At 39.8% G+C, this 11,523-nt stretch overlaps 2 protein-coding genes across 4 annotated transcripts; one reads left to right on the top strand and one right to left on the bottom strand.

Moving 5' to 3' along the window:
* Positions 1–1,544: 1,544 nt before the first annotated feature.
* Positions 1,545–3,076, bottom strand: LOC130989836 (uncharacterized). 3 transcript variants are annotated; one of them, XM_057913962.1, is made up of 2 exons: positions 2,878–3,076; positions 1,545–2,449 (listed from the first exon to the last, which is right to left on the bottom strand). In XM_057913962.1, the coding sequence occupies exon 2, from the start codon at positions 2,358–2,360 to the stop codon at positions 1,686–1,688; it is 675 nt and encodes a 224-aa protein (XP_057769945.1). In that variant the 5' UTR covers positions 2,361–2,449; positions 2,878–3,076; the 3' UTR covers positions 1,545–1,685. The 3 variants fall into 3 exon arrangements, with proteins under 3 accessions (XP_057769945.1, XP_057769944.1, XP_057769946.1); XM_057913961.1 differs by having other exon boundaries at positions 1,545–2,446; positions 2,878–3,064; XM_057913963.1 differs by having other exon boundaries at positions 1,545–2,386; positions 2,878–3,061.
* Positions 3,077–8,783: 5,707 nt separating this feature from the next.
* LOC130989835 (elongation of fatty acids protein 3-like) lies at positions 8,784–10,297 on the top strand. The gene has a single exon (XM_057913960.1). The coding sequence runs from the start codon at positions 9,244–9,246 to the stop codon at positions 10,111–10,113; it is 870 nt and encodes a 289-aa protein (XP_057769943.1). The 5' UTR covers positions 8,784–9,243; the 3' UTR covers positions 10,114–10,297.
* Positions 10,298–11,523: the final 1,226 nt, after the last annotated feature.

The raw sequence follows: 11,523 nt of genomic DNA, 5'->3' as shown, positions 1-11,523 counted from the left end.
TCATAAAATTGAAGTTGCCTAACTAGAAAGGTGGAGAATCAACCCTATTATTAAGGGTCCATAGAGCCACTCACCTCTGTCCATAAATACAGTTCCATGTTCTCCACATGCATCATCATTCATTAACAAATAGTTCCAAAAGCAGCTCAATAGTGCAACTTGATTCTCTCTCCCTCTCTTGATCATTTTTGGCATGTTACTTGCTACCATACAATGTAAGAAGTAAATATCTCTAGCAGAAATACGACGATAACATCCCCGAACAATGCAAGAAAGCAAAGACGCATGAAATGATGCTAACGTGATAGGGTAGTCGTATCTAAGTTCGAAAGTGTAAACAGTGGAATGAGTGTATGATTCTGTTACCAATTCCCTTTGGTATTAACAAAAAATCCAATGCCTACTACTACTTGTGAAGCTTAATGGCACTAAAAAAACCATGGAACAGGTAATATCATGATCAGGAGAGTTCGTGAAGAATCCAGAATTGGTGAAAGGCCATAGCAAAGATTCCCTTTTTATATGAAATCAAAAGCAGTAGAACAAAGTATATAATGATACCTTCCATAGCTGTGAACTTTATTCTGTCTACTTTATGGCTCACAATTGTTGAGAACTTGAGATCGAATTATCAAAGCCTCACAACCATCAACAAATGGTGGTCACGAAAGAAATACCTCAGATGGAAAAAATACTGCAAGGCAGAGAAACGAGAGAGGTCAGCGACATCAGATGTTGACAAAAAAAGCATGAAAAGAGCAAAACAGCTTTAGCCCCCCAGCGAAAATGTTCCCTGAAAATATTACTACTAGATAAGTTCATTTCCACAATGATGGCATGGACATAAAGGTGCAGCTGTTATACGTATACCAGGGCCAAAATCCAGATTACCAAAGTGGGAGAAGGAAACGATAAATGCCTCCAAACATTCCAACCTCAAACCTGCAATATCATAATAGCTTTTAAAATCATCCATTATGGTCACCTAGGTTGCAGCTTCAAATTACTACCATACAGATAGATACCAGACGGGCAAAAAGAAATGCCTCTTTAACCTCCATTCCATATTTGGTATGCATATAGACAAAATGCTGCAGAAGCCCAAGTGCCAAAGCATTCAGGTGAGCCACGAGGCCGTCCACTTAAAACATCAATGGCAGAGCTGCATTCACCACATAATATATAATATAATACATCCTCATAAACTCAGGCTCAGAACAACCGCATAACCTGAAACATCAGCTGAAACGGGACTGGACCGTTAGTATTGCCTAAAGCAAGTCTAAAAGCAGACATCAGAACTTGTACAAGCTAATCTCAAATTAGATTTGAAAGACCCTCAGCTTGCACACTCCCATGCTTTCATCAACTACATCACATTGGCGCAGCAACAATAACACCCTGATAAAGAACAGCAGCCAGTCACATTCAGTCACAAGAGATAACATACATTTTTCCTGAGAATGATATGTCGAGATTAGCCAAAATTTCTATTCACAAATGACACTCACTGAAGTGTACAACATAAGAAACTGGATCTTCCATTTTAAAATGAAATGGAAATTCATTCAGATTTAAAATTAATTTACAGAGTATACAAATATTAAGCATGCACATGCCATGACAAAGAACTGGCACTGAGGACTTTCAAATTCTTCTGCACAATGTTTGGGCAGATAAGTTTTTTACATTGTCAAAAAAGCAAACAATACCAAGAGAAGGACCACAAGGAGAATCTTCTTCAGATTCTCATCATCTGCCTGTGCAGCTTGACTAGCCTCTCGATTCAATCGGCCTTCACTATCACGGAAAGAACCAGCGTAGCCATAATTATACCCTGATGATCCACCATGACCATTTGCATTTGAGAACCCATGAAGCTGGATACTGAAAAGGGGGAAGACTAGCCCTCCGAAACCAGCAGACATTCCAAAGTTGCTGAAAGTTGCAGATGCAACTGGTACAAATCCTCCCATGAGTCCCATAATAAGACTAGCAAGATTATTATCTGAAAATCGCGCTGTTTCAGGTCTCTGCCCTGCTGGTCTATTAGGGATTTCGATGCCCGGCACAGGTTTCAATCTTGGATCAACTGGGGTTTTCCCTCTGCCGTAAAGCGGAATCACCTTCTCCTCATCTACCAGGGCCTTGCAAACAGGGCATTCATGGGACTGAGAGTGACCTTTTAGCCATCTATATAGGCATGGCCAGCAATATAGATGCCCACAGAGTGTAATCACCGGATCCTGCGCTAAATCGAAACAAATGTTACATTCAAAATCAACAGCTCCACTGCCGTCGCTCCGCGAGGAAGGCGAGCTCTCCGGTGCACTGGTAGTCGGATGATGAGCCTCTGCCATCTGTGCAGCCCACCAAAATCCAAATGCTGCCAGAAGTGAACAAAATGAACCTCGATTGCAACCTCAGATTGCTTCTAATCCAATCCCTACTAAAGCATATAGATCCAGTAAATACAATAACCTATATGTTTGCATTCATGTACATAACAACAGTCCCAAAAAACCAAATTGTTACGAATTATAATCCTGTATTCCAGTTTTGATTAAAACGGCACCGAAAGTGTCAAAAATCGTAAGCTACACTAAGCAAAGCTATTCCAAAAGATACTACGGTTTACATATACATTTTGTTCATCCTAAAATTATTAAGAACCCTAAATCTATTTCGATATTCCACTACAATTCATCGTCTCGACACAGATATAAAATCTAAAACTGAATTGATTGCTATCAGTTTGAAATCAACATCACAAACTATAATAGTACCTCCAAAACTAAATCCAAAATAAAAAAAGGCACACAAACAACAGAAAAGGAAAGGATAGAAGAAAACGGTAATCTTAAAGCAAATGCTCACCTCTGTAAGCTGATTAGTACGGCGAGGAATCAAAATAATGAACGATAAATAAGAGAATTGTTTACAAATGCGGAAGATATTTTAATTCCAGAAATTTCCAGCTGATTCTGTTGAGCGCTGGTTTGGTCTCGGTGAGAATTTGACATTTGTTCCCATTTATTTATATATGTTTCAAAATTCAACTACTTGTGTTTGTCGTGGTCGGAAGCCTTAAAATCCAAAAACAAAATATGGAAGGGCCTCGTTTGTATTGGGCCCCATGATAGGCTATAACCAGTTCGGCCCATTTAAGTCTACATGGTCCAACAAACTTATTGCATTTGTTAAAATGTCGGTTTACCTCTTCTTCTTTTTTTTTCTTCTTTTTTTCTCTATCTCTGACGAAGCCCAATAGTGTTTTAGTATAGGGTTTTGTCTATAAACATTTACTCCCTCCGTCCATAATATATTTGCCACATTTTGGATAACACGAGTTTTAATAAAATGTGAAGAAAGTTGTTAGTGGAGTGAGGATGCCACTTTAAATGTGAGTGGAGATGTGTGGACCATACTACTATAAATAGAAATGACAAATTTATTATGGACTGAGGGAGTACTATTATTTGGTCGATTGTAAACACGCTTTTACACATAATACACTTTGAGATTGAGAGATTTTTATTAGGATTCTTGCCATTTGTTGTTGTTTGTGGAGATTTGTTCTTGCGGTGTTGAATATTTTGCTTGGATGTTGGAAATTATCTTTCAAAAATCAATACCTAATATTCCTCGGTTAGATTCTATGTTTTACTAGATTCTAATTGTTTTATAAGTTTAATTTGTTGATATTAAAATCCGACTCAACAACTGACTTCGTCACTGAGTTAGGGTGTTGATGTTTGCATGATTTCTTATGAATGTTATTTGTTTTTATGTGCGTTTAACGATTATCTTTTTTAAGCGTCAAAATTAATATGTTTAAACTACAAAACTTTAGTTGTTTTTAATTTTATTTATTTAATTGTTAATTTATATATATATATATATATATATATATATATATATATATATATATAGAGGTGAGCTACCGTGAGAGCACATCTTAAAATAAGAAATAAGAGCAATTTTTAATGTATGAATTTTATGTAGAACACGTATGAATTCGCTGTATAAAGGTATGAATTGTGAAAAATAATTTTTTGCTACCTTTGGGATTCGAACTCAGGACCATAAATCCATCCAACAGGATTACGAATCAACCGTAGATCTTGATGATCTAAGGGCTGAAAATGATTCTTATTTTATATCTTAAGAAATGCTCTTATTTTAGCCATTCCCTATATATATATATATATATATAGGGAGAGGTTCAGGAAAGAACCATAAATAAAAAAAGAACGGAGAACCATTTTCAGCCATTCGATCATCAAGATCTACGGTGAATGCATCATCTTGTTGGATGAATGCAGATCCTGGGTTCGAATCCTGAAGGGAGCAATTTTTTTTTTATTTTTTTTAGTGCATTAATTTTAACAACGAATGCATTAATTTTTACAGTGAATGCATTAGATTTGATGGTTCTCCCGTTCTCACAAATAATGTAAGTTCTCTCTAGAACCACACTATATATATATATATATATATATATATATATATATATATATATATATATATAACAATTAGTGATAAATTCAAAGTGGCGACACTGTATTCTAATCAAAATCACATAGTAAAAAGAAATTTTGAACCGTGTTATTTACAAATATTCATGTTTTTGTGAGACGGAGCGACTAATATATTTTGCACCGTTACACAATTGGGCATGAGAGAAGGGACGTATTGGGGACCCTAGGGAGAGGGGGTTGTGCCAGGAATTGAGGGCAGGGTATGCTGTAGTGGCGACGTGCTGGGGAAAGGTTGGGGGAGGGGAGCTGGGAATTTGGGGGGTCGGGGAGCCGTTGGGAAAACGGGTTAGAAGGGTAGGTAGTTTGTTTTTTTAATTATTTTCTTAAAAAATATATTAATGTAAACTAGTTCACATCAAAAAAAAGTTATTATTTCCAATCTTTTATTTTTATAAATAAATTTTCCTTTTATTATATGAAAAGAGCTAGAGCAATATATTAACTCTAAATTTAAACTTAATTGTTGGAGAGTGTGTCTACAAAACTCAACAATCGGAGGACTAATATGCAAATAAGGATAAGTGAAAGGACTTACCTGCTATTCTTTATTAGTCTATAAAGAGTAGTTAGCAATATCTCAATAGTGAATGGGGTGAATATTGAGTTAGTACAGATTGAGAGAGAGAAAGAGAGAGAGCGGTTAGCATAGCCATTGTTGTGAGCTTGAAACTCTCGATTGTATCTGTAATCTCAATATTCTTATAGTGAAAGGATCCAGAGATCCCCTCCGTGGATGTAGGCACATTGCCGAACCACGTAAAAAGTTTTGCGTTCTTCTTCTCCGTTTATTTCCTTTGTTCTTGTTTTATTCGATTAATCGCTGGTTTTGTTTGGTTTATTGCGTAAGCGCTGATCACTTGCTCAATAAGTGGCGTCGTCTGTGGGAAGACGAAGATCGACGCAGTAGATTCAAGGATGTCGACTGCAAAGATTGCAGCTGATTGAATCACGATAAAGAACATCAATCGAAGAGATCGATTGGGGAAATCCGATCGGAGAGGCACAGGAAAGGCGGAAGAATAGTGAGATTCGCAGGGAAGGCTGAAGAAGGTCAATCTAACAGATCAATTATGGGAATCTCACGAGAAGCGAATGCAAATCGCTCTTCTCGACGATATCGATGGCTGCTTATTCAAATAGTTCATCGGTTTCGCTCGATGTTGAGAAATCAGCGTTGTTGCGGAATTGAAAATGATGATCAGGGCTGTTCGACAGCGATCAAGGCTATTCGACAGCGATCAGGGCTGTTCGACAGCGATCGGGGAAGAGTGGCAAGGCCAAGAAACCCCGGAGGGTTTTCAAGAAGGGCAAGAAATGAAGGCAAGGAAACATGGGCTCAGATGATGAGGCTCATAGGTGTTTCTACTGCGGGGAGCCGGGGCACTGGAAGAGGGACTGCATTGCTTGGAAGAAAAGCCAAGATCAGTCAAATGCCACTAAGAGGGTGGAGTCAGAAGAGAAAGAGCCATGAGATTCCGCGGAGGCACTGAATGTGCTAGAAGGGGGTCTGCAGTGGGTTCTTGATTCTGGAGGTTCTTGGTAACAACAGACTTGTTCTGAAAGGGACAAGGAAAAAAAATGGCTTGATTATCTTGAGGAAGACAATCACAGGGGAATGTGGTTTGACCAAGATAGATAGATCAGTCTGCACGTTTTGCAGCAAGGTTCTGATTCAGGGGTGAAAAAGAACGAACTGTAAAGGGATATGAGTTTTATTATCTCAAGGCAGAGACAATCACATGGATGGTGATTTGGTGCAAGGAAGATAATTTAATCTCATAGCACGAAGAAATGATCTGGTGGATCTTGAAGTTGCAGGATCAGGTGGAGATCTTGGACTTGCGAGATTGGGTGGAGCTTCTGAGATTTCACGGGAACATCTTGGAGATGGTGAAAATCGTCGAAGGGGCTCGGAGAACTTGAGTCTTAATCAGTTGGCCGGGGCGTGGAGTCAGGATGCGGAATGCTCATGCTTAGAGACACAGTCAGGTTGAGCTAGTTTGCTCGTGGAACTGTTGGGTGAGGTGGAGTATCGGGGGCCTAGGACTCGTGCAGGGGTCATGAGTGGACAAGATAGGGATCCCGTAAATTCTCTTGGAGATAATGGCACCAGAGTTGTTCCTATGTCTAAGTTTGTTCGCTGCATGGATCTTATCAAGCTGGTGACCAAGGCTTGATGTCTTGGTGGTGTTTGAGTGTCCTGTTGAAGGTGCAGGGCTGTTATTGGAGTAACAGCGTTGTTGTTGTTTACTGTTGGCAGCGCTGTTCACTACTGACAGCGCTGTTCTTCAGCACTGTTACTCCAATGGATGTCTGACCAAATCACTGTCTGCTGCAAAGTTCAGATAAACAGAGGTAAGTTGTTGGTAGCTAAGGATGTGGAGACTGTGTTAGCTGCTGTGAATCTGGGCGCTGCCACCACCACGGCTACAGCGGTGGCTGCTAAGCCGAGTAGCGTGGAGTTAGGCTCTGTGATGCCGTTCACGACGATGCAGAGTGCTATGAGTAGGAACGTGGTTGAGGGCTTGGCCATGCCAACATTCAGAATGGCTTAAGTTCATTAAGTTGTGATGAGAGCTGAGATTGTAGTTCATGGAATCTACTGGAGTTTGCAAATTGATGGATTTGCAGACAAGGTGGAGATTGTTGGAGAGTGTGTCTACAAAACTCAACAATTGGAGGACTAATATGCAAATAAGGATAAGTGAAAGAACTTACCTGCTATTCTTTATTAGTCTATACAGAGTAGTTAGCAATATCTCAATAGTGAAGGGGGTGAATATTGAGTTAGTACAGATTGAGAGAGAGAAAGAGAGAGAGAGGTTAGCAAAGCCATTGTTGTGAGCTTGAAACTCTCGATTGTATCTGTAATCTCAATATTCCGATAGTGAAAGGATCCAGAGATCCCCTCCGTGGATGTAGGCACATTGCCGAACCACATAAAAAGTCTTGCGTTCTTCTTCTATGTTTATTTCCTTTGTTCTTGTTTTATTCGATTAATCGCTGGTTTTGTTTGGTTTATTGCGTGAGCGCTGATCACTTGCTCAACATTAATGATAATTAAGTACATTTTAATTGGTAATATGCTTCCCTCCTCTAATCATTAAATGGGATTAAGTCATCAAAGGATAAATGAGATATTATTACTAATTAAATGTGACTTTATTAATGAAGAAAAAAAGAGAAAAAGAAAGAAGGAGGAGCAAAGTAGAAACCTAAGAAAAATCCTTGAGAACACAAGAAGCAAATTAAGGACCAGACCTCATTAAAACAATCACAATGAAAATCCAAAGGGAAAAATATTGAGAAGGAAAAAGAGTGTATGTTTAAAAAACCTCAAACACAAACCGATAGAAAGCGTTTTCCGAATTTCGGAATAACCATCGCCCATAGAACGCCAACTCAAACGAACAAGCACGCTAAGGGCAACTCCCTATTCGGAGCTTTGGACTAACCATCACCCCAAAATTGGAGCCACCTTTAGCATGCAAGGAAGAAAAAATAGAAGAAACCAACAAAGCCCACCACAAAGAATAGGCAGGGACACCACGACCCAACCTAACCTCCAAAAAGTAAATCAGCCCATGCGAGCTAGAAACGACAAGAAGCGTACTAGGCGAGGTCCAAGTTCCAGCACACCGGAAACTTGTAAAAAACCTGCCTAACTCGCCGAAACAGCCAAGCAAAGAGCAGTGAAGGCTATCGCAGGTGAATGACAAAAGGTCCAGCCAGAATATGAGCTGCCAACATACTGAGCCGTGCAAATGAGATTATTATTAATTTGCTCAAAATATCAATCTTGATTCCTTTGTATTAACAAATTTCACTAAATGAGATACATATAAAATGAATCTTTATTGTACCGAAATTTTAATAGCATAAATATAACTTTTTTTTAAAATTACAAAAAATTATTCATTATATAATCAAATAAGTAACTCGTATGCAGACAGGACCACTACTCATATGAAGGTGGGGAAATTATCCGAACGCAGACGGAATTGAACCCAAAAATCTCTCACAAATAAGAGTTTTTAAGTGCTACACCTTTGCCATTTGAGCAAGACATCGTCTGATATAGTAGGCGCATAAATGTAACTTTACACGTTTGCAATACTATTCCTATTCAGCATTAATCACCAAAGTGAGTAATGCTCGATTAGTTGCGGTAGACCCACATAGAGGTGTTGAAAAGTTCGGACTATGTCCGAAAATAAGCATATGACAGAAACAACACAAAAATCACGTTATAAACTTATAAATAACAATCTATAAAATGAAATCCCCACCTTCCAATCAGAATCCCCCACGTACCCCTTTCCGAGCTCTTTTTATTAATTACTACTATTAGTATTATTCACCACTTCCCTAGTTCTCGTCGTCAAACCCAGATTTCCGCCACCGCAATCTGATATCAGAAGAAATTTTTTTTTTCTTTCTTTCTTAGTGCCATTTTATTCAATTTCCAATGTCCAAATACTAACAAAAAACAAGAAAATAGATATAAATAAATTTCAATTTTTAGTGGAGAGTATTGTTTCTCTCCACAATTCGCTCGGCTCCCTCGGATTACACAAGTGGTAGAGAGAGAAAGGGTGAAGAGAGAGAAAACGAGGGTTTGGGTCTCTCAGTTGCGTTTGTGTCGACGACGACGACGACGAGCGCTGCGGTGTATCAATCGCCGTCGTTGATGTAAACAGAAATGGCGTCGTTTGACGGGCTGAGGTATTACCTCTCAGAGCACCCCTCCATCGTGAGCTTCCGGTGGAGCCACGCCGAATCGTGGGGCTCCACGTGGTCCTTCCTACTCACCTCCATCGCCCTCTACCTCTCCGCCGCCGCCCTCCTCCACGCCGCCCCCCTCCTCCTCCTCCGCCACCGCCGCTCCCTCCCCCTGGGCCCGCTCCCCGCCGCCCACGCCCTCTCCATGGCGCTCCTCTCGCTCACCATCTTCGCCGGCACCCTCCTCTCCGCCGCCGCCGAGATCCGCGACACGCGCTGGCTCTGGCGGCGGTCCCGCACCACCCCGCTGCAGTGGCTCCTCTGCTTCCCGCTCGGCACGCGCGCGTCGGGGCGCGTCTTCTTCTGGTCCTACGCCTTCTACCTGTCGCGCTTCCTCCACGCGGCGGGGTCGCTCATCGAGATCCTCCGGCGGCGGCGGATCCCGGCGTTCAAGCTGTGCAGCCACGCGGTGTCGATCACGGCGTCGTTCCTGTGGCTGGAGTTCACGCAGTCGTTCCAGGTGGTGGGGATCGTGCTCACCACGCTCGTCTACTCCGCCGTCTACGGCTACCGGTTCTGGACGGCGGTGGGGCTGCCGGGGGCGTGCCCCCCCTTCGTCGCCAACTGCCAGATGCTGCTGCTGGGGTGCAATCTGGTGTGCCACTGCGCGGTGCTCCTGCTCCACCTGCTCACCGGCGGCTGCAACGGCATCGGCGCCTGGCTCTTCAACTCCGTCCTCAACGGAGCCGTCATGATGCTCTTCCTCAACTTCTACATCAAGATGCACCACCGCAAACTCAACCCCGCCGCCGCCGAGGTGTCCGCCATCGTCAAAGACAAGGACATCTGACGATCTTGATAATTATATATACTTCGTTTTAATTAGTAATTAATCAAAATTAATTACTTGTTTTGCTACTACACTACAACAAACCTATAAATTCTTAATTTGTGTCGCCTCTTAATTTGCGATTTTTGAGTTTATGTACAACGACTAGTTTTTTTTTAGGTAAATTAATTATTAAATTTAATAACCTCCGGTTCATTTTATTTGCACGATTATTAAAGAGAGTAAGATTATAGTGCAGAATAAATAATGTATGTAAGTTCATGTTTTTTTTTTTTTTTTGTTTATTATTCAAAAATGAAACAGGTCAAATTTAGTTGGACGATTCAAATTGAAAATAATGTTACTGCACGGACGAGGGTTATAAATTTTTTTATTTTCATCGATTAAATAATATTGAAATTTAATTACTTGAAAAGTCTGTTTTAAATTGTCAAGTTGCAAATAGTTATTTACCAAGATCTAATTATGAATCGTTAAATGGTAAAATGAATAAACATTCGCAATTAGAAGGGCTGTTCCTAAAGGCCTCGACAAATTCTTAATTGGAATTACAGGATCTTTTGCAATTTGAATTGATTCTTTTATCGCATTATGATTGTGATATTTTACATCGTTGAATGGACCCATTCGAAAATAATTGGATGATGACAAAATTATCAACGATTGGAATCTCTTATTTCTATGAAAAGGAAATTAGGCTAAATGAAATAGGATTAAAAAAAAAAAAAATTAGACCAGATAAAGTGAGATGGAGATAGGGAGAGTATTATTTATTATAAAAATTTTAACCTTTTCAGATATATCTGAATACTACGTGAAGGATACATGCACAAGATATTAATTCTTTGTGTTGCATGTAAAGTTATACTAAAAGCAAATAATTAAAATATTAAATATAGGGAGTAGGGGCATATATGTTTGTGCAGTTAAGTGAAGTCAGTCTGCCATGATTTGTTTGAGGAAGACAAACATTTGGTTTTGATGTCAGCATTTGTCCGCCATATTTTCGAAAAGAGGAAATTGTAGTATCTAGTTTATATTCTAAATTATTCGTATTTTTAATAAAATTATTCTGAACTGTTTTTTATTATACTCCCTCCGTCCACGAAATGAGTATCCATTTGTGGACGGCACGGGTTTTAAGAAATATATGGAGTGTAGTGTGAATAGTTTAAGGGTCCCACTTTTTGAGTGTATTAATTAAAGAGATGTGTGGGATACACTTGCCAAAAAGGGAAATGGGTACTCATTTCGTGGACGGACGAGAAAGGAAATATGGGTACTCATTTCGTGGACGGAGGGAGTAATAAAATATATGAATATTTGACGGTGAAGACACAGTTCCGATCAACATGAAATTTTTATATTAAAATAAAAAAATAGAAAACCTGTTAAGTTTAGATTCGGATC

The sequence above is a fragment of the Salvia miltiorrhiza genome, chromosome 6 (assembly GCF_028751815.1).
Source record: "Salvia miltiorrhiza cultivar Shanhuang (shh) chromosome 6, IMPLAD_Smil_shh, whole genome shotgun sequence".
NCBI classification, from domain to species: domain Eukaryota; kingdom Viridiplantae; phylum Streptophyta; class Magnoliopsida; order Lamiales; family Lamiaceae; genus Salvia; species Salvia miltiorrhiza.
The sequence above is the reverse complement of the archived record's forward strand: the minus strand, read 5'-3'. Positions and strand labels throughout refer to the sequence as shown.

Excerpts from the sequence above, each read along its gene's own strand:
- LOC130989836 (XM_057913962.1), bottom strand. The coding sequence starts at position 2,360 with ATGGCAGAGGCTCATCATCCGACTACCAGTGCACCGGAGAGCTCGCCT.
- LOC130989835 (XM_057913960.1), top strand. The coding sequence starts at position 9,244 with ATGGCGTCGTTTGACGGGCTGAGGTATTACCTCTCAGAGCACCCCTCC.